The sequence below is a fragment of the Procambarus clarkii genome, chromosome 85 (assembly GCF_040958095.1).
Source record: "Procambarus clarkii isolate CNS0578487 chromosome 85, FALCON_Pclarkii_2.0, whole genome shotgun sequence".
Taxonomy (NCBI): Eukaryota; Metazoa; Arthropoda; class Malacostraca; order Decapoda; family Cambaridae; genus Procambarus; species Procambarus clarkii.
This window is the reverse complement of record NC_091234.1, coordinates 9,366,786-9,393,039: the sequence shown is the minus strand read 5'-3', so window position 1 is coordinate 9,393,039 and position 26,254 is coordinate 9,366,786. Positions and strand designations below refer to the sequence as shown.

Sequence of the window (26,254 nt, the reverse complement as noted above, 5' to 3'; positions counted from 1 at the left end):
TGCGCGGCTGGCGAGTCGCCAATCAGAGGCAGGCAAGCTGGTGAAGGGTAGTTAGCTGGTTTGATGACGAGCCGGCGCGTGGAGGGTGTGTGGAGTAGGGGGATCTTGGATATGTTTTGCCTCCTGGTCAAAACGTTTTGTGCTACCGGTGATGTATCTTGAATGTAGCATCTTATACTTGTGTCTTTGGCGTAACTTAAAGTAGGGAAGAGCAGGCTCAATCTCTCTTGAAAGAGATTATCGTCACAATATACATACACGTATGTCTCTTCTACTTTGCCAAGGTATGATAGCTTCTATAGACACTAGTGTGATATGACACACTTAACCACTGAAGGTGATTAAGATGCTTTTACAAGCTCAGGTTATAGGTACATACATTGTATAACAGATGTATTACATAGTTAATCTTTGGTATAAGTCGAATATATCATCAAGTGTTAAAGTATTCATATAGTATATATAGAGATCAGCATACCTCAGCCCAGGAACGAAAGTAAGTCAATATGGGACATTCTACGATATTGTGTTCAAGGGAGTGCATGTTTTCTCTTTCACAATGTTGACACATTGTGTATTCGACATTTGGATTTTGAGAAAACGTCTCAAAATATCTTCTACAGAACTGACGGTTCTGTAGAAGAAGATGGAAAATGTACCGGATGTGCATGCAATATATTTAAACAGTCTTCTCTCGTACTTGGGCATGCAATATTGTCAAGATGTTGAAAGTTTGTGCATTATTATTTTGTAAATTGTAAAATTGTTCATCAGTGATTGGTTACACCAAATCCAAAATAATCTAGCTGTATAATAATAATATTATTTATCCAAAGAAATAAATTTTTTTAATGTGTACAAATCTATTGAATAAAAGTTCTATAAGAGGTCTGCGCGACCCATTTAAGACACACGAGCAAGGTAAAAAATAGACACAAGTACTACAAATAAAAAAGCGAGTCAGATCTGCGTCAGTTCTTGACAAGTCTCAAAAGAAAACATTTTACATTTACAGAAAGCGGTACGTAAGCAACATGTCTTCGCTTCTTCATGTAGTAGGAAGAAGCATGTCAGCAGCGAGGGTGGGGCGTCCGGTGTACCCCATCTTGCAGCGCCTCAGTCAACAACGGGCCACACCTCGTCTCAGTCCTTTTTCCTCAGCTATGCCAATACAGAGCTCCCACCGCCAGCCCCAATTGTAAGATATATGTTTTATTGCCACATCAATAATTAATAATATTAGGCATATAAATGTCTTATGTAAGCCTGTAAAATTTAGTCTTTTAAAAGTAACTTTTAACTTTTTCCCGTCCCCCCTTTGTCCCCCCCCCCCATCTATTTTTCCCCTTCTTCCCATTGTCTCAGAAGATATATTATTGGGAAGAACTGAAACAACTACATGGGTCTTTTATCCCTACTTCATTCTTCCCCCTTTCTCATACCACTTTGGTGCCTTCATCCTCCCCCTCTCTCACCTCTATTTTTTCTGGTCTCAATAAACATACTTGAAAGTGTACTTGATATTGATTGTTGCAACGTTGCAAGTTGAAATGGTGCAAGACGAATGTTGCAAGATAATGATGATGAAGACGTTTGTTGCTAAAAATACCAAGATGAATATTGCAAGATGTTGCAAGTCGACGATGAGCAAGATAAATGTAGGAATAAAATATTCAAGAAGGAGTTGGTAAGGTGTATGAGATGTTAGAAAAAACAAGAACAACACTATCAACAACAACAACAACAACAACATCAACAGCATCAACAACAACAACTTGCAACATGTTGCAAGACGATAGTTAGCATGATAAATGTAGCAAAAAAATGATGGAAGATGAAATTGGTAAGGTGTATGAGATGGAAGAAAGCAAAAATGATACAACAGCATCAACAACAACATTAACAACACCAACATGAGTGTTACAAAATGTAAAGGTATATCAAGATGGAGTGGACGAGTATCAAAATGTATCGGGGGTAAAATATTTAAAGGATCGTTCAGAGATGAAGGGTAGTATGAGATGCAAGGAAATTAGATAGATAATGGAAGTGATTGAGTGATAGAAACAGGGAAGTCAAAATCGAGTGAACAAGTATCAAAATGATCGTTTAGAGGAGAAGGGGTGTATGAGATACAGGGAAAACAACGGAGAAGGGAAAATATATAGTCTACAAGTTTCTAAACTAACAAAGGAATGAAAGGAGATAGAGATAAAATCGAAAAAAAACAGACTTACCTTTGCATCCAGTTAGGTAAGATTATGTTTTCTTCTATCCAGACAGATTTCTTCATGTTGTATATCTTGATTTTTTTCACTATCAACAGATAACATTATTTTCAACACACACTCACTGGGGTTGTGGAGTAATATCAGTAACACTCATGTTACTGTTACTTTTTGCTCGTGGACAAAGGTAAGCATTTTTTTCCATTTTATCTCTGACTCCTTTTATTCTTTTGTTATTTTAGATACTTGTAGACTATATATTTTCACTTCTTCCTGGTTTTCCCTGTATCTCATACACCACTTCTCCTCTGAACGATCATTTTGATACTTGTCCACTCTATTTTGACTTCCCCGTTTTTGTCACTCACTTCTATTATCTATCTAATTTCCCTGCATCTCATATTACCCTTCTTCAATGAACGATCCTTTTGATATTTTACCCAAATACATTTTGATATTTGTCCATTCTATTTTGATATACATTTTCATTTTGTACCATTCATGTTGATGTTGTTAATGTTGTTGTTGATGCTGTTGTTGTTGTATCAACTTTGCTTTCTTCCATCTCATACATCTTACCAATTTCATCTTGCATCATCTTTTGCTACATTCATCTTGCTCACTATCGTCTTGCAACATATTGCAAGTTGTTGTTGTTGATGTTTTTGCTGTAGTTGAGAGTGTTGTTCTTGTTGTTTTGTTTTCTTACATCTCATACACCTTACCAATTCCATCTTGCATTGTTTTTCCTACATTTATCTTGCTCATCATCGACTTGCAACATCATGCAATATTCATCTAGGTATTTTTTTCAACAACCGTCATCATCATCATTATCTTGCACCAATTCAAATTGCAACTTTGCAAGCATCCATATCTTGTGCGACTGAGCCACTCCTGCAACTTGCATTGCAATGTTACAGGATCGCTCGTGCAGTGGCTCAGTCGCACTTTTCCCTATTCGCAATAACCTTGTTACTGTGGTATTTGGGTCAAAGTTTTATGTGGAGGTGGGGTTTCCTCCTTTTCTCCCGTTTATTTTCCGTTTCTGTTTTTGCGCACTGGTTTTAATCTTGTTTTAGTATCATTATCTTGGTAACGGATATAGATGGACACTGTTCACTAGTGTATCCCATTCTTCAACTGCTTTTCTAATCATTGAAGTCGCTGTGGAATTTACATTTAATGCAGCTGCAGTTGTTTGGATTAATGTTGAGTTTAATGCACAGGGCTTCAGTTGCTTAACATTCCAGAAAGTAGTGCAATAGTGGCGCCTCTGCATCTGTTCCATAGATATTACACTCTTTAACTATTGGGTTTATTTCCTCTGAGCAGCATTTGTAACCAAGTCTGAGTCTGTGTATGGCTACTGCAATGTCTCTCTGGATATCTTTTTACCAGGCTTGAAAGAGGCTTTTACCCAGTGGCTTGTTTGTACCACATCACACCTTTTAGAATAACCGGCCGTTAAGCAACAAGACAACAAAAATAACCCGAGTAAGTTTAATTCCTTTAAACAGATCATCCCTTTCATGAAGATTAGCTGAAGATATGTTAACCTTACAGGAGTTACAATGTCTATTTTCCACAGTGTGGAGAGATACCAACGGGAGCTTGTCCCCTCAGACTGTGAATCACACGTGTCTACGACGCTACCACGATGAGGCTAGGAATTGACTGATTTCGGGAGAATATCAGACGCACTTCTAATAATCTGCTCGATAACAAAGCCTTATTAAACTGAATCTATGATATTGAAGTTAGTTTACTTTATAACAATTATTTACTTATAATTTTTTTCCATTGAATTTATACATGTATATTTAATTTACAAGTTAGATTTAGTATTATTAAGTCTAATCCCCAAATTTTGTGGAAGTGGAAACATCCGATAAGTCATTAAATATTATTACAGTCCGCTCATACAGTTCATTTAATTATCTAATAACAATATTAAATAATTGTTAGAAAATTCCCACAGGAGCCTACTAACAAAACAGACTGAACGATGGTTGTGGAAAGATGGTTTCTTTTGCCAGCCCAGGGCTGGCGGCTCCCCATACCAGGAGCACACACTTCCGTGTATCCACAGTAATCGTATAATCCGGACCCGCTCCCACACAAACTGTTGACACCGAGTGGTCGCCATCGATTTTGATGAACATGTGATTTTATTTCAAGAAGAAAAAGTGTCAAAAATCTTGACCTTTGTGTTCTGCTGAAAGTTTAAACAATTACTCTCATTGTGGAACGATATTTGATTTCAAAGTTTCTCCCTCATAATATAAAGCCTCAAATTAATAATTATTTTTCCTCAGGAATAAAGAGCAAGAGGTGAAGTTGCTTTTCCCAGCCGATAACAGGGTAGAGGACATGATGGCCATGAACAGCCACGGCACTTGGGCTCAAGGCGGATACTTTATCTTGCACTTAGATCAACCATTAGATGAACAACAGTATTTTAAAGCTGTTACTCATCTGTGTAAGTAAGTACAGAGCCCAACTTTCTTTTGTATAAAACAAACAATAACAAATGCAGTTTTTGAATTATTAGATGAACTAACTCGAGCAAAGACTTGAAATTGCTAAAATATATATAACATATTTATGATTCGTTAATGTAGTGTTTTATGGTTCGCCAACGTCATGTTTAATGGTTCATCAACGTCGTGTTTCATGGTTCTTCACCGTTGTGTTTCATGGTTCGTCAACGTCGTGTTTCATGGTTCGTCAACGTCGTGTTTCATGTTTCGTCAACGTCGTGTTTCATGGTTCGTCAACGTCGTGTTTCATTGTTCTTCACCGTCGTGTTTTATGTAGTCAACGTCGTGTTTCATGGTTCGCCAACGTCGTGTTTCATGGCTCGTCAACGTCGTGTTTCATGGTTCGTCAACGTCGTGTTTCATGGTTCGTCAACGTCGAGTTCATGGTTTATCAACGTTGTGTTCATTGTTCATCAACGTCGTGGTTCAAGTTTCGTCAACGTCGTACCTGTGAGAACACGACAACACTCTTCCTCTTCTATGCGCAGCTGTGCCAAAATGAAAGAAGTAAAATCTAAACAAATAAAAATGTAAATGTTCGTTTGTTCAGAATCGCAAATCTCCGAAAGTTCTTCACCGATTGCTTTGAAAACCTGCATTTGAGCAGGTTTTTATATACATAATATATATATTTCACATCTGTGATGGGAAAAAACATTTTTTGAAAAACTGTATTTTCATGTGAAGGAAATCTTCGAAACCTCTTTTCCGATTGCTTTGAAATTTTGACACAACGTTGCATTCGAATAGACGCGTGTTTTCATATACCTACTATATACATGCTTCACTTGTGACAGGAAAAAACATTCTTTTTTGAAAAACAGCGCCATCTGTTGGACGTAAGAGCAACACACGTTGTAATCTCCGAAAGTTCTTCACCGATAGTAAGGAGATAAGCTTGTATAATGTAGGTTGGGATGGGTCTTTTCCTGGTTTACGATAGGAAGAATAATACTGGTCTGCCAATGTGAGGGAATATTTCCGTGAGTCCAGCATAAGTTGTAATAGTTTAGAAGAGTGCTATGTGCAGTCGATGGAAGATATTTGATTAGTTCATATGGAATTCCATCCTCTCCAGTTGCATTGTCAAGAGGTAGGCGGGTTGTAGCTGGCATAAGGTGTACATGTTGTCGACGCCGAGCATGGGCAGCGGTATGGCACGGTCATTTTCTTGTCTGAGGGAGAGTTCTTGGGCATGAAGGAAGAGTGTTGAGAGGGTAACTTTGAGGCATTCAGAAAGAACATTTGCATGCTCCTGAGGTGTTTGACAGAACAAGCTTTTGATCATCAGGGGAAACGAAAAGAATATTGGTCGACCTTTAATGCTGTTAAATGAAGCCCAGACTTTTGAATATGGCGTGGTGGGTATGAGGTTGTCACAAAATTTTGCCCATGATGCTAGGTTTACTGACAATATGGTTTTTGTGGCTGCTGCTGTGGCCCGCCGGAGATTGACTCAGTTCTGTAGGGAGGGTTGACGTCTTTGTTTTTTATATGGCTCGTCAGGGAGACGGACAATATCAGCCCATTTTTTTATCTAGTTACTAATTGTTCCACTTGGGTAGTGTTAAGGGATGGGTTGGTGGCTGAAAGTTAGTAAATTTTATACTGAGGGGGTATGTGGTCACTACCAATATCTGGTCCAGTATGAAACTGTAGTTAATGTTGAAAGTGTGCCAAGCCAAAGCAGATGTCAAGTGAGGCTTCATAATTTGTTCTGTAGTGAAAGTAGGTTACAAGATAGGGCGGCGAAAAAAGAATATATATGGTGCAGTGTCTTAAGTAGTTATATAGATCGGTGCCTGCAGTATTTTGGGTACCTCTACTCCATGTGGGTTGGTTAGCATTGAGATCGCCTGTAACAATGATCGGGCGTCGTAATTGGTTAAGATAGAATTCCAGTTCATTTAAGTTTATTGTGCCACCAGGGTTGTATATACCCAGAAAGGATATGTGTGTATCATTATAAGGTATAAGGCATACTAAAATTTCTAGTTTACCGTTCACAAAATGTGTAAGTGTTACAGGTTTACATGTCATATTACTTCGTGTTAGGAGGAAAATACCACCCCCAATACGGTTTGGTCTGTCCAGTCTCTGCATCGGAATTTTTTTATATATAGGATTTTGTTTGGGAGTGAGCCAGAATTCGGTTATGAAAGCTAAGTCCGGTTTGGATGAGTAAAGAAATTGTTTAAGTTCTGTGAGGGATGTTTTAATGCTTTTTGCATTCCATGTCATGAAGGTTAGGGGAGCCATTTAGGATGTTTGGGTTATGGATGCGTCTGTTTTCCTTGGCATGTCAGTAGTAAGTAGTAGGTGTTGGATACGTGGATGTGAATAGGGGCCGTTTCTTACTCTTTGTATTGGTGGCTGGGGTTTGTGGCAAGTCAGCCTGGGGAATGATTTTGGTAAGGCGTGCTAAGGAGTTATTTAGGAGTTTTTCCATCATCAGTTCAAACGATTTGTGTCCAACAATGGTAGCTTTGTTTGGGTGGATGACAGTGTCTGCAGCTGTTGATGGGATGTCTGTTGGCTCAGCCTCAAGGGTGTGTTGTGTTACTTGTGTAACGAAATTAATTTGAAGTCTGTCCAGCGTCTTTTCTAGTGCATTTTCGATGTGAGTGACAAGTGTTTCAACAAGATCAGGACTCAGTTGTGCATTTAGTGGAAGATGATTGGACTCTGGGGGGGGGGGGTGCGGGATTGTCGTTGACAGACATATCAGGCACACGCAAAGGTTGTGGTTGAGTGTGAGATAGAGGTTGATGATGGGCTGAGTTAGGTTATTTCAATGCACTACTGTATTGCAGGTTGGTGGTAGGGAGAATGTGCTTTTTTGCTGCTACTGCTATGTATGAAGGACATTGTTTAAATTTAATGTCATGATCGCCACCACAGTTTGAGCAGGTGAGTATATCTGATGCACAGTTTTGTGTGTAGTCGGAACCAGAGCATTTCCCACATTTAATGTCGTTGGTGCAGCCTTTCCAGGTATGGTTAAAACCTATACATCTAAAGCTCTGAGTGGGACGTGGTACATACACCTCTAGTTAATGGAGGAAGTCGTTTAACCAATTCCTATCAGGGGGAATGTAGTCTTGAATGGTAAGCAGGGCAGTGCTTGTATCACTGAGTTCTCCGTTTGTTCTTCGCATAAATTGTTTTACTCCAAAGATTGGAATGCCATCTGCCTGAAGTTGTGCCTTGATGTCGTCTGCACTAACGTCTACAACATGTCAGATTACATATTTCGCTAATCTGTTTCTAGTGGTTTGTAGCACTTGACTTCGTATCCACAGATGTCAGTAATGTGTGAAAGCTATAATTCCTCGCTGGTCCACTGCGATCAGGTTTCTTTGCTTATAGGGTCTGATATCGTACTCGTTGATCCCGAATATCTTGGGAATGGCCTTATATAAGATACTTTGTGCCCTGCTATTTCTGAAAACACTCCCATCTTCCCCATCAAAGATAAATGATGAAAGTTTGCAAATCAGAAGAACACGTCCTACCTTGATTGAGCGGTGGATGTTGATACTGAGGCCGCATGGTGCCTGCATGGTTTCTGATTACCTCTGTATGATGGCGGCGCTTCACCTCAAAATTGTTGGCCTTGCTGTGATGTTTACCGTCCAGAAAATCTGCATCTCGATCCTCTTCTAAGACCGGGTGACGTTCATTATCTAAATGTGTGGCTTGCAACAGTGGTTTCCCAACATCCTCAAAGGTTTACTAGTCGTAGTAAATTGTTTTTATATACCTACTATGTACATGTCACACCTGTGACAGGTAACAATTTTTTTTTTTAACAGTACCATCCGTTGGACGTAAGAGCATCACACGCTGTAATCTCCGAAAGTTCTTCACTGATTGCTTTGAAATTTTGACACAAAGTTCCACTCGAATACACGCATGTTTTAAGTACCTACAACATATATGACACACCTGTGTCAGGTAGAATCAATTTTTTTTAAACAACGCCATCTGTTGCACATAAAAGCAACACACGCTATACAAAATATGTTACGATTCTATTTCAGTGTTTCCATTTTCATTGATAAATTGAATGTTCATAGATTTCGATTTTCTTCAGTTTGATTTAACTATTTTGTGTGACATTGTGTTGGAATTGAGATGCGTTGTTTACCATACCGTTCATTTCGTGAGTATAGTTTATTTATCGTTTTCTTTATTGTTTTTCATTTAATTTTTTTACCTGTTTTTCTTATATTTCAGTGATGGGAACATTAGATCATATGACATTCCCAATTTTCTAATGGGAACATGAGATCAATTGGAAATGCATCGGACGAGGCAGTGGAGATGTTGGGGAGGACGAGGGGACAGTGGAGTGGGGGATAGTATAGAGGACAAAGGGACGCGGCGGGGGGGGGGGGGGGGTAGTGGGGAGGACGAGGGGACAGGGGTGTCAGGAATGGTGGAGGGGACGGGGGAGTGAGGAATGGTTGGGAAGACGAGGGGACGGGGAATGGGGAAATGGTGGGGAGGACTGTGAGACAAGACAGAGGAAGATTGCTGTGGCTCTGCAACGCATATGCATTGCTGAGCCACAGCAACACGTGGCCGGGTACAGCTAGTAAATAAATAAATAAATAAATAAATAAATAAATAAAGTCTCGGGCAGCTAGTTCTTGACACACTGTGTACTCTTCTTCGTATAGTCTAGGACAGCTAGTTTTTAACACACACTGTACTCCCCTTCATATAGATTAAGGCAGCTGCACAAAAGCAGATGAACCTAAATGTGTAAATAGAAAAAAGGCTCAATAAATGCGTCAAACCTTGAGATCGAGAAGCAGCTGCCTTTACCAATAAGGTATAACCACCCTCATTACTAACCATAGAGATTCATGGGTGATTTATATAAGTAATTGTTGAACTATCATATTAATTAGCAGGTCGTGGCTCGTCTAATATTTTGATGCAGCAGAAGACACAAGTCGCTTGTCCGCTCCTCTGGTGAAACCGACAAGGCTCGCCATCTGCTTGCTTGTGTTTTAACACTCTCTTCATGATGCATTGTCTTAGTTCCTCTGGAGCGTTTCTCCAAGCACCGTGATGGGATTTCAGGAGCTCTGATATGTGCACTATTAATGGCTTTAAGGAACGCTAACTCTAGCACAATGACCAGGTATCAGAGGTCTCCTTGTAATGCACTTAAATTAACATGAAGTGTCTTATAAGTTGGTAAATAGGGTTTGTTTTGGCTATGGAATGTGAAAACATTTTTGCAAATTAACTTCTAATGGGCGTCTACCATATTTCTTATTTATTTGACAAAATTTGTTTATTTTATAAATATTTTCAATTAGTAAAATAATCCCTAACAACATATAAGCGACGAAGTAGCAGTGAATCACGGCAGGAAAAGGATTAACCAAGTTGTTTGGTTTTCAGTAAGGTTCAGCTGTTGAGGACCTGTTTCCGCCACCGTGAAGAGTGGTGGCTGTGTGAGATGCCAAAACCTTCCATCGACTTCCAGGTGAGCATCGCACACACACTGTGTGTCACTAACACCTTCCTCTCTTGCCGTCTCTTCTTCAGGATTATATATATATATATATATATATATATATATATATATATATATATATATATATATATATATATATATATATATATATGTCGTACCTAGTAGCCAGAACTCACTTCTCAGCCTACTATGCAAGGCCCGATTTGCCTAATAAGCCAAGTTTTCATGAAATAATTGTTTTTCGACTACCTAACCTACCTAACCTAACCTAACCTAACTTTTTCGGCTACCTAACATAACCTAACCTATAAAGATAGGTTAGGTTAGGTTAGGTAGGGTTGGTTAGGTTCGGTCATATATCTACGTTAATTTTAACTCCAATAAAAAAAATTGACCTCATACATAATGAAATGGGTAGCTTTATCATTTCATAAGAAAAAAATTAGAGAAAATATATTAATTCAGGAAAACTTGGTTTATTAGGCAAATCGGGCCTTGCATAGTAGGCTTAGAAGTGCGTTCTGGCTACTAGGTACGACATATATATATATATATATATATATATATATATATATATATATATATATATATATATATATATATATATATATATATATATATATATATATATATATATATATATATATATATATATATAGGGGTACCACCACTGGTTTAATTAAAGGGACCCACATCCTCGAAGAAGAAAATAAATAGTGTTCAGAGAAGACCTTGTGGATTCTCACTGAATACTTTAATCTTTTCCTCTCCTTCCACCCCTATTATTATTTTTTTTTTATTTGATTTTATTGCAATGTTACAGTTTACAGAAAACACACACTTATATAACAATATAACATATATATATATATATATATATATATATATATATATATATATATATATATATATATATATATATATATATATATATATATATATATATATATATTTGTAATTGACGATCACAAAACACTGATCATTTTATGCGGAAAATCCACAGGGAAATATGAAATGAGGTGAACGTTTCGGCTTGTTAAAGCCTAAAGGGTTTAACAAGCCGAAACGTTCACCTCATTTCATATTTCCCTGTGGATTTTCCGCATATATATATATATATATATATATATATATATATATATATATATATATATATATATATATATATATATATATATATATATATATATATATATGTATTTTCAGTTAGAGCCCCTCTCATGGGCCAGGAAAATCCACTACGGGCTGACTGTAGTCCGTCTTACTGGGAACGTTTTGTTCCGAGTAGCTGAATCTAAAACAACAACAAAATAAGACATAAGGGAAGTGAAATTTGAAGCCCCGGTGGGAGTGAGTGACCACAGCGTATTGATATTTGAGTATCTGATAGAAGTATGGATAACGTATCCAAGAAAGGGATCGGAAAGGAAAAGGCTGAATTACCGAAGAGGAAAATTTACAGTCTCCGTGGTGTAGTGGTAAAACACTCGCCTGGCGTTCCGCGAGCGCTATGTCATGGGTTCGTATCCTGGCCGGGGAGGATTTACTGGGCGCAATTCCTTAACTGTAGCCTCTGTTTAACGCAACAGTAAAATGTGTACTTGGATGAAAAAACGATTCTTCGCGGCAGGGGATCGTATTCCAGGGACCATAGGATTAAGGACCTGCCCGAAACGCTACGCGTACTAGTGGCTGTACAAGAATGTAACAACTCTTGTATATATCTCAAAAAAAAAAAAAAAAAAAAAAAAATATGACGTGATGAGAAATTTCCTAATGAGAATACCATGGGAAACAGAACTCAGAGAAATGACTGTATAAGATATGATGTACTACGTTACCCAGAAGTGTCAGGAAGCTGCAGACAGGTTTTTCCCGGTTCAAAAGGAGAAAAATGAAAAGCAACAGAAGAATCCATGGTTAAATCAGGAATGTAAGGTAGTGAAGCAATTGAGTACAAGAACATGGAGACACTACAGAAATATCAGAACACAAGAGACCATGAAGAGATACTTGAGGGCCAGGAATGATTACCTCAGAGTAAGGAGAGAAGTGGAGAGACAGTATGACAATGACATAATAAGTAAAGCCAAGAGCCAACCAAAACTGCTTCACAGCCACATTAGGAGGAAAACAGCAGCGAAATAACGTGATGAAACTTGGAAAAGGGGAGAATAGATACACAGAATGACAAGATGGTGTGTGAAGAACTGAATAAGTGATTTCAAGAGGTTTTCACAATATAACAAGGAAAAACCCCTATACTAAGAGAGGAGGCGACAAACCGATCAACCTGGAGGAATTTGAGTTCACCAGTGATGAAGTCAAAAGAAATCTGCCGAAGCTGAATGTGACAAAGGCTGTTGGGCCACACAGAACCTCACTATGGATACTAAAAAAGGTGCAGAAGCACTAAGTGAGCCACACTCAATTTTGTATGACATGACACTGGAAACAGGAGACCTACTGGAAAGCTGGATGACAGCTAATGTAGGCTAAATATACAAAAAGGGTGACAGGCAAGAGGCAATGAACTACAGGAAGTTCCCTAACTTGTATACCATGCAAGGTGATGGAGAAGATCGTGATGAAAAGGCTCGTAGAACATCTGGAGAGAATGAGGTTTGTGACACACCACCAGGATGGGTTCAGGAATGGTAAATCATGCCTCAGAGGCTTAGTAGAGGTCTATGACCAGGTGACAAAAATTAGGCAAGAAAGAGAAGGGTGGGCAGACTGCATTTTCTTGGACTGTCAGAAAGCCTACGACACAGTTCCCCATAAAAGGCTGTTGCGAAAGTTGAAGAAACAGGCAGGAGTAAAAGGTAAGGTGCTCCAGTGGATAAGGGAATATCTAAGCAACAGGAAACACTGAGTAACAGAGAGGGGGAGACATCAAAGTGGCGAGATGTTACTAGCGGAGTCCCAGAGGGCTCTGTATTTGGACCCATACTGTTTTTAATATATGTAAACGATCTTCCGGAGGGTATAGACTCGTGCCTCTCAATGTTTGCTGATGATGGAAAAATTACGAGAAGATTGAAGATAGGCAGAGACTACAGGACGTCCTGGACAAACTTGAGGAATAGTCTAGAAAATGGTTATTGAAGTTTAACTCAGGAAAGTGTAAAGTAATGAAATTAGGTGGAGGGAGCAGAAGGCTGAACACAAGGTAACATTTGGGAGGTGAAATACGGCACGAGAAAAATCTGGGGATTGATATCACACCAAACCTGTCCCCAGAGACCCACATCAAAAGGATATCATCAGCGACATATGCTAGGCTGGCCAACATAAGAACTATCTTTAGAAACTTGTGTAAGGAATCATTCAGAATTCTGTATACCACATATGTCAGACCAATCCTGGAGTATGCAGCTCCAGTATGGAGTAAATATCTAGTCAAGCATAAGACTAAATTGGTTCGACTACTAGTCTGGTTTGCCACCAGACTAGTACCCGAACTAGGTATGAGCTACGAGGAGAGACTTCAGGAATTAAACTTCACGTCGCTGGAAGACAGAAGAGTTAGGGGCGACATGATCACCACATACAAGATTATCAAAGGAATGGATAGGGTAGATAAAGACAGGCTATTTAACACAAGGGGCAAACATACTAGGGGACAAAGGTGGAAATATAGAAAGATATTAGAAAGAACTTTTTTAGTGTCAGAGTAGTTGACAAATGTAATGCATTAAGAAGTGAGGTGCTGGAGGCAGACTCCATACACAGTTTCAAGTGTAGATATGATAGAGCCCAATAGGCTCAGGAACCTACACATCAGATGATTGACACTTGAGAGGCGGGACCAAAGAGCCAGAGCTCAACCCCCACAAGCACAACTAAGTGAGTAGTTGATATCACACCAAACTTGTCTCCAGAAGCCCATATCAAAAGAAAATCATCAGCGGCGTATGTAAGGCTGGCTAACATTTGAATTGACTTCAGAAACTTGTGAAAGGAATTATGGAATCATTTAGAACCTTCTATACCACATATGTAAGACCAATCCCGGAGTATGCGGCTCCAGCATGGAGTTCATACCATGCAAAGCATAGGACGCAACTGGAGAAAGTGGTGAGATACTTGATTGATGAAGATTAAGCCACCCAAGACCTGGCACGGGCATAAATAACCCGTAATGCATAGGTATCCTACTAGACATGTCCCATAACTAAGAGGCATGAGTTACGAGGAAAGACTACGTGAATTGCACCTCACGATGTTGGACGACAGAAGAGTTCGGGAAGTATTATAGATTGTGTGTTGGTGGTGTTGTCGTCGTTGTTCCTCCTTTGCAGACAACCCAACCCACAACTCGGTAGAGTGCTTATACCTCGCTAGGAGATCACATTTGGCGCTTCTGGCCCTTGGAGAGGGGCTCAACATCACACATTTAGGGGATGCGGCTCCAACACTTAGCCTCGTTGTCACGTGCACACACCCACTCGAGCCGCTGTGACTCCCCACTCTCTCCTTAGGTGATATGATCTCCTCAATCCCCCTTTGACTTATTAGTATTACCTTCTACCCTGTCCACAGCAGTGGTTCTTGGTTCTTTCTCTCTCTCCTTCTTTACTACCTCCTGGGAAGCCTCACTAGGACAAGGTCAAACACCAGGAAATTTGAATACATTTACTGGACAGAGCACATACACAATACATATACACATATAATAATAATGAATCCTATACTCTATACTATTACAATCAGGTTGCACTCCAACACCTTCAGGACTCTATCATCAGCTTATCAAGTGGTATCCTAACTCCTGGTTCACTACCTGATACTGTCAACCTCCTCAAGTTGATCAAGTCTACATACACTGTTGCACCATCAGCAAGAGAATATATATATGTATCTATAAATGTGTACAGAGAAAATCAGCATGTGAATGCAATAACATATATCATTATAAACGTTCCTTGATACACAACAATGATCAATCGACCACTCTATCAGTCCTAGAACACATACATCTGTAGGTAATCCAGCCTACGACTGTAACTCTAAACTTCAGTATAAAACACTCCTTGACATAAGAATGCAAACAGTCACTCACCTCTCACTGCGTCTTGCACGCTAATGACAACCAAACACTATCAACTCCCTATAAGTAATCCACCAGAACTTCCCTTCCACCTCTGGAAGTTCACTACCCTGATCTCTTCAAGTTCTTCCGGGTTTACTACCAGGATCCTCTGCAGCTCCTCCAGGCTGCTATCATGAAGTTTCCTTGAGCAACTGTGGTGCTTCACCACCTCTACAGAAGCACGTGACACTCCTCTTCACTGCTTCTCCTCACAGCTCGAGGTCCTCTCCTCCACTACCTTGGAGTCTCATCAACTACTTCATCTGTGCTGGCTTCGAAGTTCTCAGCAAATTCTTCCCCAAAGACAAACCACAGATTGTCTAGTCGAGGGCGCTATCCCTCTGACAGAGCTTGGTCAGGGCGCTTCCACGGCCCAAAATAATGCCTCTGGGCGATTTAATATCTGCTCGTCGACCAGGACTTGAAACCACAACGTTCCCAGCTCGATTCTACAGCTGGCACATCTGCATACTTCTCTTCTCTTCGAGATATATCACTAGGGGTTCCCTTCTGACGGGAGCTCAACGGAGCGCGGCTTTCCCCTGCGATGTCTGGCACTCAAGTGAGGTCAAAGCCCCTCCAGAAGCGAGCCTCACGCCTCCAGCAAAATATCCACATCTCCTAGCCAGTCATTTATCTGTTTTCTTCTTCATTGCCCATAATCTCAAATTGTTATACATATCCAAGCAACTATTTTACATATGCGTTATCACCTCAATATTTGCTAGACCTTCTAATCAGGTCAGGCTTGATGAATAACTCTCAAGGAGGGAGACTCGTTTCTCCTGCAGGCTGAGATCATAACAGAAGACATGATCAGCACATATAAAATTCTCAGGGGAATTGACTGGGTAGACATGGAGGGATTAATTATAACGGTAGATATTCGCACAAGGGGACACAGGTGGAAACTGAGTACCAAATGAGCCACAGACACATTAGAAAGAACTTTTCAGTGTCAGAGTAGTTAATAAATGGAATGCAATTGGAAGTGATATGGTGAAGGCTGACTCTATACACAGTTCCAAATGTAGATACGATAGTGCTCAAGAAGTTCGGGAACCTGTACACCAGTAGATTGACAGTTGAGAGGCGGGACCTAAGAGCCGAAGCTCAACCCCCGCAAGCACAACTATGTGAGTATATACACACACACACACACACACACGGTTACAGGGGCCTCGTAGCCTGGTGGATAGCGCGCAGGATTTGTAATTCTGAGGCGCGGGTTCGATTCCCGCACGAGGCAGAAACAAATGGGCAAAGTTTCTTTCACCCTGAATGCCCCTGTTACCTAGCAGTAAATAGGTACCTGGGAGTTAGTCTGCTGTCACGGGCTGCTTCCTGGGGTGTGTGTGTGTGTGTGTGTGTGGTGGTGTGGAAAAAAAAAAAGTAGTTAGTAAACAGTTGATTGACAGTTGAGAGGCGGGCCTAAAGAGCAAAGCTCAACCCCCGTAAAAACACAACTAGTAAAACACAACTAGTAAACACACACACACACACACACACACAGTTATTTGTTTTGGTTAGATTGGTAAGAAAGGTGGGGTCCAAGAGCTTGATTCTGTAGACACAAATAGAAAATACACACGGGGGCGGCTGAGTGGACAGAGCTCGGGGGGTCATAGTCCTAAGTGCTTAGGTTGGATTCCCGGCCAAGGCAGGGCACACAAATGGGCAGAGTTTCTTTGCGCCTGGTGCCCTTTTCACCTAACAATAAATAGGTACTTGTGAGTTAGACAGCTGTTACGGACTACATCCTGGAGATAAGTGTGTTTTGTGTGTGTGTGCTAGAGAGAAATATATGTAGTAGATATGATAGAAGAAAACTGATTGGGAGTCAGTTCATTAGACAAGTGACGGTTAGAAAGGCTGGGTCAAGAGCTAACAGCCCAATCCAGCAGGTTCAAATAGTAATTACACTTATGCAAGTAGGTTATCTGCACATCCCTGCAGATAACTCTAAAGAATAATAATAATAAGACGAGTGAAACATTTAGTGAAGATTAGGTGTTTAAACAAACACCAGACTGTCTTTCCAAGAGAAAACTGGACAGTTTTCTTCAAGAAGTGTCGGACAAACCGGGCTGTGATGGATATGTGGACCTGCAGGCCGATCCAAGCAACAGCCTGTTGGACCAAGCTCTAACAAGTCAAGCATGGCCCCAAGCCGGGATTGGGGGGTAGAAGAACTCACAGAACCCGTTCAGGTACAATCCAGGTACCTGCATGGCTTAAGGGAAGGGAAACCATGTCTAAGAAACCTCAAGAACTCTATGAATAAGAAACAATAATAAGACAAGACAAAAGGCTCCGTACATGTATTTGTGGACTGCTAATTTTTATCTTATATTCTTGTTTAAATGAGATAATATTAAGGTCAGTTATGAAGTTTCATAGGAAATTATAGCTGAACATTTAATGTAGCAACGCCAAGAAGTGATTGAAACCGCTGTCAAGGAATTCGAGAGGAAACAGTAATCATTAAATTTCTTAAGAAAGCGAAAAAAGATATCATGCATGAACAGCAAAAACTTCAGTGGATAAAAGTAGAAGACATTTTTAAATTTATTTCAATTTGGCTTGTCAATAAATGAAATATAATTCATCCACTTGATAGTATCTTATAATACAAGCAAAAGAGGAAGACCTTTTCCTGGGTCAGTTTTCCAATGTAAAAGCAACAGATTAAGTGTGTAAACAAAAGTATATGGTATATATAATACTTGTAAATAATGCAATGTGTTTATTGGGACATTCTCGTCAAAAAATAAGCAACAATGATTCCAAGATTAGATGCATGAAGGTAGAAGGAATTCTTAAGAAAATTAGCAAACAATGACTGCAGATCATCATCTCTGAACAGATATCTGTGTTCTTACCTTCCGCCACATCACTAACCCTGATAATAGTCCTGGACTATACTGTACTTGTACTTGGTTTTTTGGTCAGTAAGCAGCTGTTGTGACTTTAACCTCTTTGTGACTTTGCTGTTGTGACTTTAACCATCGTCCCTTCACTAGAAAGTGAAGGGACGACGACTTTTTGGTCCGTCCTGGACCATTCTCCACACACTTTCTAGTGTGTGGTTTGGTCAACATATTTCAGCCATGTTATTGTGACTCCTCGTTTGCATAAGGGTGAATAATCCTCCACAGGTAGATAGACCTTAATCCCAAGACCACTAATGCACCAGACCACTAGCCCTTGCCAGCAATAGGGGAGAACTCATCCATACTAGCACAAGTAGGTCAGAGTTTCCTACATTGTTTCATAGTGAAAACGTTTCATCGACAAATTTATACTAATATGTACATTCTGTATGTTGTATTTAATCAGCAGTGTCATGTTTATACAGGTGTGATGAACCTCAATAATATTCCAGCAAAGGATCGAGAACACATAACACTCTTGCAGCTTGCAACAGGCTGCACATGGATTTGTTAAGTTATCAAGCATAATTCTATGATCAGTTCACTCAAATGGAGAAGCTGAAATATGAATATATTTACCGGTCATGATTACAGATTCCTCAAGCGAACGAATCATCTAAAAAAAAATGGAACATATTGAAAACTGAAAATTATTAAGGAACAACTAATAAATTAATCTTTGATGAAGATTGAGAATAAACTACTGCAAACAATTGAGTTTTTGGACGTTACGGAATCTTTCTTTAATGAGAATCATAAAAGTTGTCTTTTAATAAGATCCATTAAATTTAATTTGGTTTCGTGTTTGTCTTAAGAGCTATCATCCTCTGGAGGGTCGCTAGAGCAGCCACAATAGATACTCTTGGTGCATATATACCTGTTTTGCTCAGTATATTTGATAAATTATGATTATTTGTAGCTGACACTACTGAGTTATTAGTTATCAAATGTTAAGGTGAATATTTAACTTATTGCGTCTTGATTTATTAAAAATTAAATATATAATAAAAAAACTTAATTTATGTAAGTAATATATATAAACACTCAGTAATTTATGTAACACATTACTGAGATTTATTGACGAAGTGAAGTTTGGAAGCTCTTTTGAGCCCATTAAGTCTTCAAGCGCTCGACCTTATGAGTTCAATTCACCTTCATAATTTAGGTTAACTAACAAATGACTTAATAACTAAGGTCAACGGAAATAGAGGGTTTAGGTTAACCAACAGTGATATTATGATGAGACTTTGTCCTCTACGTTAATTTATACTAATATTTAGGTTAAGTATTGGTGGTCAATGGGTTAATTAGTGAAGGGCTGGTCTAGTTAATTCGTCAAATGATACTGGCTCATTCTGTTATAAACAACTCAGGCTCCATAATAAAACAAGTTTTTCTAGATTAATTGATACCTGGCTCTATTATCTGAATTACCTTACTTAAGCCTTTGTTTCATATGGCAGTATTTCTGAACTAATTGTTGTTGCCTTATCTCTCAGGTGGTTGAAGGGTCAGATCCAATTAAGGAAACACAGTCAGTGTTAAACATGCCCTCAAATTTGACCGATGGACCTCTGTGGCGCCTTCGAATTCTGACATCTACCTCTGAAGCCCTTCCTGTTCGGCCAGAGATAAACAAAAAATTTCCATATCGGAACACAGTGATATTTGAGTGCCAACATTCAGCATTTGATGGTGTTGATATCGTGATGATTGTCGTGTGGTTCCATAAGATCATTGATGACATGCTCAGCGGAAAGCCCATTGATGATTCACAATTTGGTCAACTTGCAGACCACAGTCAGACATCAGAAATTATTCAACAAATAAAATCGGCTCTTGAAAATGATCCTGAGCGGTTGAGTTCATTACTTAAACTTAAAAAAGAAGAGCCGGCCACTTCTGTCCTCATTGAAGCTTTCGGAGCACCAGAACCATCTCAGGCAGAGACAATATACTTGGAAAATGTTTTTCTGAATATTTCAGACATTGATAAGTTTCATGCCAAGTGTCAGTCTGAAAATATATCGTTCAATGCTGGATTTACAAGTGTAATTAACACGGCTCTTGTTGACGTAGTAAGGGAGGCCGGCTTGACACGAGACGCCTACAATATTAGAAGTCGTGTTCCCATTGATATGCGTCGTTACATGAAAGGTTACTCCAAGACCTTCCCATTGGGTTTCCATGGTGCTCCAATGTATCAGAGCATTTCAACACCTTACAATGTTAAAGATCATTTCTGGATGTATGCAAAGCAGTATGATGTTCAGTTTCAGAATAACTTGAAGAACAAATTATTTATTGAAGATATGGTCATTGATAGAATGCTTCGGCCAGCTGATTTTTCTCCTGAGAAATTCTTTGCAAAACCACAACCTATTACGATTGACTATTTGTTTGCAAATATGTTTACACCTCTTTTTCGAACATTCGGAGCAGGTAAACATGTTCAGCTAACAGATATGAGAAGTATTACAAATATTCAGGCTCTTGATGTTGCATTCATGTGCATGTTACTCAAAATACGTGAAGAGGTCCAATTTGATGTCCGCTACTCGTCACGGGGATTAACAAAAAATACAGCACAAAATATTATTGACAAAACTGTTTCAGTCTTCAGTGAAATTTGTAAAAATATATAATGTCAGATGAAGGAATACCTTAATTTGCAAGAAATCATAGATGTCAAGAGTGGGTCACTTTGAGGCTCAAATAGCCAAATTACATTACAAAATTTCGATATATATATATGTATGTAGTTATGTGTAATGTAAAAATGGCTCCAGCAAGTCAATACTAGATAGTAAGAGCTCTCAAAGCTTAAAGTGTCATTATCCAGCCCATCCTCCTGTTTTGGGAGTAATTATAGTAACAATGAGGATCACAGTATACCGAAGTAGAACGAAATCAGAAAGTAGAAATCTGAACTATGGAGTTGGACAAACCGGAAAACTATTTTTTACTTGTGTTGTTTTGACACACACCCTCATGTTGATGATACTTGTGCATCTGGGAGCTCCAAGAATTATCCTCATAGCTTCATTTTTAATTGTCTCTAAAGCTTTATGTATTCCATAATAGAATGAGCCTTGACCAAGCTATTAAGATACAGCAAGGAAGGAGATGAGGTTGTAAACTGGGTAAAATGATCATTAGGATTTCCTCTTTTTTACACAATATACGTTTATTGCAGAATTGAGATCTGCCAAAAAAACGGGGGGGGGGGGATGTAATTTGTGCATTGGATTTTTTTTCTGTAGGTTCTCTCAGTATTGTGAGTTTCATTATTAAAGTTAACGGTACATATTTACAACGAGTTGTATTTACAACTTGTACAACGAGTTAACGGTACATATGAAAACTGTCATTTATCTTAACGGTTTTATTTATGATTCTACAATCAATTTTTGCACCCTTATTGCAGGAATAATCCCTTTCTCGTATTAGAAATGTAATAAGATTGATTCAATTATGATGCTGAAATCATATGTTAAAGAATTCAGTATCTCGATACTACCTTCCATGTAAGGGTAGTGAAAGATCCAACATCACCCTTAATACTTGTCAAGTAGTAAGCAGCAGTCAGAGAAATATTTACTAGTTTGTTGGGCGAAAAGTGTTGCCAACGCACCAGCGGGCAACCTATATACAAGCTGGTTGAGTGAAAGTGTTGCCAATCTCAATAAACTGAATATTCCTATTGTATGCAACGTACTAGTCAATAATATTCCACTATATCTGTACCCTGAAATACACGCCCATCAGTAAAAATTATAAGGACAAACCCAGCACTCCCGAATGCCATAACACTTGAAACCATTAATTCCTTATAAATAACTTACGGCCTCACGAGCACTATGCTTACCCTGATGTCTCTCTTCTTCTTGATGGAAGGTGCAGTTTCCATGAAGGGTTTACTCTCTACAATGACTGTACGTGTACAAATGTTGGAAGACGCACTAATGTTGAGAGTGACAAGGTTTCAAGTGTTTGTTGTGTTGTGGTGTAGATAGAGGAGCGGCGAGTAAAGAGAGGCGCGTGTTAGAGGGAGACTTGTGACGCTGAAGGGCGGGGTGTTGTGTTTATGGCGTCAGCTGATCCTTGGTGCTGCGACGAGGCAGTTGTTTTCTGTGTTTGGCTGTTGGTGACGACAGGTATAAATGTGACACAGGTCAAATATGGCCTAATTTGTTGATCGATTGGAGATATTTAGCCAGTGCTTTGACTATTTGATATTTTTCATGTAACGAGAGGTCTCCTCCTAATATGTGCTCGATGGTAAAAGGTTTTTTAAGTGTGATAAGTATTTGTCTGAAGTTTAATCTGACACTATGATGTCGGCAACAGTGAAGGAGGTAGTGTTAGATTGTTTCTGACACATGCCAGTGGATGTTCGTTGATGACTGTTCTGTTTTTAGAGTTGTGTGCTTCCAGTTTGGCGTGTGTCCCAGCCTTAATCTGGTCATCGTTACATCAATTTATCTGCTTTTAATATCATGAATGTTTCCAAGTTTACCATTTATTTTTATGGACCCATAGTACATGGATGAGAATGACGTTTTCCATTTCATTACAAAATCTTGGGTGATGGTATCTTTGAAGGCTCCTTACCGTGTAACGCGAAGAATTGTATGACGGGTAATTTAAGGCGTGTTGTGCATCGCTTTGGCCAGTTGATCTACAAGTTCATAGTGGTGTATACCACAATGTTCTGGGACCCATTGGATAGAAATATCATAACCGTTCAATCGATGTTCAAAAAGAAGTTGAAGGCATGGGTAAACAAACTCTTTGCATGTTGTGGAAGAGTACGTAATTGCTTGAATCGCACTCTTGGAGTCACTACAGATTGTATATATCCGAGCTGGTAATGTTTGGATTATTTGGAGGGCTTGGTATAAGGCATATAATTCAGCTGTGAAAATAGATTGTAGGTATGGTAACCGCCATCCCTGCTTGAGATAGTATTGTGGGATCCATACAGCGCTAGTGACCGATGGTGCGTTGTTCCTGAGGATGCGAGATCCAACTGTGTAAATCACTGTGGTATTTGGGTAGCAATTTTTTATTGTTGAGGCAAAGACTCAAACTATGGCTGAGTTTGGTGCAGACTTTTCTCTAGCAATCTCTAGCAATTTCTCTAGAAAAGCAGACAGTCAGCTTTTCCGGCCCCTGAAAGCCCAAAATGCAAAACAAATGCTAAAAGGTTGTAACATCCATTATAAACAACATTTTTAATGCTCAGTACAAGAGTTTCAGAGTGTCCTTTGTATGGATAACATCTCACATAGGTGTTGACCAGCATGATGAAACACACACGGCAGCTAAAACTGCATGTGATAAGCCTGAAATTGAGTTGGAAATGTGCATTCAAATCTCTGCTGTAAAAGCCACAATATTTCAGGAAATTAGGGAAAACAAAAGAGCAGTTATTGACACTCAATGCCCAGAAAGCACGAGTATAAAGAGCTATGAGATGTTTAGAACCGAGAATTATATGTACGAACATCATAAATCATCCTCTAGAGCGTGTGATATTGTAATTAGCAGAATTAGGCTGGGATATCGATATATATGGCAGGTGGCTGCAGATAATGAATACCCCCAATGATAAACATTCCAATTGTAAACTATGTGAACATGAGTTAGGACATACTCTCTAACACTATCTGTGATTGCTCTTGTTATCAGTGATTTCAAACCAAATGGTATGAGGTACTTTGAGCTCTGTAATTACTTCATACACCCAGGAATATTGGAAGCTATTCTTGAGCTGTACCCAGATTTTGATAGTGGAGGCTAATAGGCCTTACATTTTATGTTCTCTCCTGATTCCATGTATGACTAACCATCCTGTGAGATGGGGATATTTTCTGAACTTATAGCTAATTTTTTATTGACACTGTGTAATCTTTCATATAGGATAGAGTAGCAGCACACTGATGTGCTGCTTCCTAAGCTTGTTGATAATAAAAACAAAATAACTCAAAAGATTTGAGAATAGTTTGCTCGCATTTTATGATATTTCTTGTGTCCATGTATGACTAACCATCCTGAGAGATGGGGTATTAGATGAACTTACAACTAATGTTTGATCTATACTACATAATCTTTCATATTGAATAGGGTAGCAGCATATTGTTGTGTATACCTAAGCATGTTGATCATTTTTTTTACTATATTCAGTTTCTTTTTTTATTATGCACCTCATACCCATCCCGTGCGCGGTGTCGGAAAGGGTTATAGAAGTACATAATCGGTTCAGGAATTGAACCCAATAGTTCATTTAGATAAGCAAGTGACAATCGTGTGAAGCTAGTTACACAATTGTTAATATTACATAAACATGTATATATATATATATATATATATATATATATATATATATATATATATATATATATATATATATATATATATATACATGTTTAGATTTTGTTGAAGTTCTTTGTGTACTTGTGCTCTCAGACTGCTTATTGGCAATCCAAGGTTATATTCAGTTTCTCCTTTAAAGACAGATTCTTTGGCTAACTCATCATGTCTATCATGCATTCGGAGGCCAACATGAGATGGAGTCCACATGAAATGGACTCTCATCATTAATAATTTTGTTGTATTTGTGTCTAGCTTCAGACACGAGCATGTTACATCTATGTCTTAAGAGTTGAGAGCAATTAAGGATGAGTCACTTACAATTAATGTATCAAGTTTGAAGACTTGCACTTCAGTGGGAGAATCGAGGCAAATACTTCTGTCTGAAGGGTAGTGCCCCAGTTATTTATACGGACTCGCAACTCAAAATATAAGCCATCGCACACTGTCAGGACAACTGCACTTCCAGCTGCTCACGCGGGACGGTGTTGGGAACCATCAGTGTATATGATTTCAGAGAGACAATCCTCTCTGGACAGAGCATCAATATGGCTAAAGGCGTTGAGCTTTACCTCAAGACGAAGCTCGGGCTGATCTTTAATTTGTTTCTTGGGTGGAAAGGGAGATATTAAAATGGGAAATGGTGTAATCTCCCACGATGCAGTTAAGTGCCATTGTTGTCTCTCTTGGTACAAATTATAAATAATATATTCAGAGTTCAGTTCGTTTTAGTTATCCATTTGGAACAATGTTGACCTTCAAATACAATAATCAACGAGGGGCTCCTGTGCAAGGGTTAAGATGAGTTAGCTTAAGCATTTTTATACCGCTGACAGTTAATTTCAGTAACACGATCAACAACGCTCGGAATATTAAGTTCCTTTATCATGTTAAGTATCGTTGTGGTACGATGGCACCCAAGGATTATCCTCAAGGCTTCGTTCTGCAATTTTTCAAGCCCTCCAATCTCTTTCAGGCGTCAAAGCAAGCAGAGGTGCAGCATAATCTACTAAAGATCTAATGTATGAAAGGTACATAATTTTGACAATTCTGACATTGGCATCATAGCCTGAGTGATAATCTACAATAGCCTTGAGATCTGAGCCTCTCTTTATACTGACGACAAAGTCTGAATACAACAGGTCCATACAGTGGCACCTCAAGGCCAAGTTATTTGAATCTGTTTACATAGTCAAGCTGGGATCTATCAGACAGTTACATCTTGCGAACAGCAGCTCCTTGCCCGGGTCCCAACCACTTGAGCTGGACGGTAGAGCGACGGTCTCGCTTCATGCAGGTCGATGTTCAATTCCCGGCCGTCCAAGTGGTTGGGAATCATCCCCCCCCCATCCAGTCCCATCCCAAATCCTTATCCTGACCCCTTTTAAGTGCTATATTGTCATTATGGCTTGGCACGTTCCCCCCTGATAATTCCCTTCCCTTCCTCCATCCGAGGTCCCACACTATCTCATCGCCTGGGAGAGGATTGGAATTCTGGTTGGTTAAATAACCCAGAATTCCTACCTCTCTTTATGGCTTTGAAGTATAGCGTAGTGGATACAGCATGCAACTGCCACCTTGTT

The 26,254-nt window shown here is 39.2% G+C and overlaps 1 protein-coding gene across 4 annotated transcripts in view; it reads left to right on the top strand.

Annotated features, from left to right (window-relative positions):
* Window positions 1–25,388, top strand: part of LOC123750004 (uncharacterized) — a 42,132-nt gene extending 16,744 nt beyond the window's left edge. Inside the window, exons 1-6 of one of the 4 annotated variants that reach the window (XM_069316727.1) lie at window positions 1,067–1,198; window positions 3,630–3,725; window positions 3,820–3,987; window positions 4,547–4,714; window positions 10,193–10,277; window positions 19,796–25,388. In XM_069316727.1, the coding sequence (XP_069172828.1) occupies window positions 3,977–3,987; window positions 4,547–4,714; window positions 10,193–10,277; window positions 19,796–20,941 (1,410 nt within the window). In that variant the 5' untranslated portion in view covers window positions 1,067–1,198; window positions 3,630–3,725; window positions 3,820–3,976 and the 3' untranslated portion in view covers window positions 20,942–25,388. Of the gene's footprint in view, window positions 1–1,015; window positions 1,199–3,629; window positions 3,726–3,819; window positions 3,988–4,546; window positions 4,715–9,355; window positions 9,927–10,192; window positions 10,278–19,795 lie in introns of those variants that run through there. The other 3 variants (XM_069316726.1, XM_069316725.1, XM_069316728.1) reach the window with 3 other exon arrangements.
* Window positions 25,389–26,254: the final 866 nt, after the last annotated feature.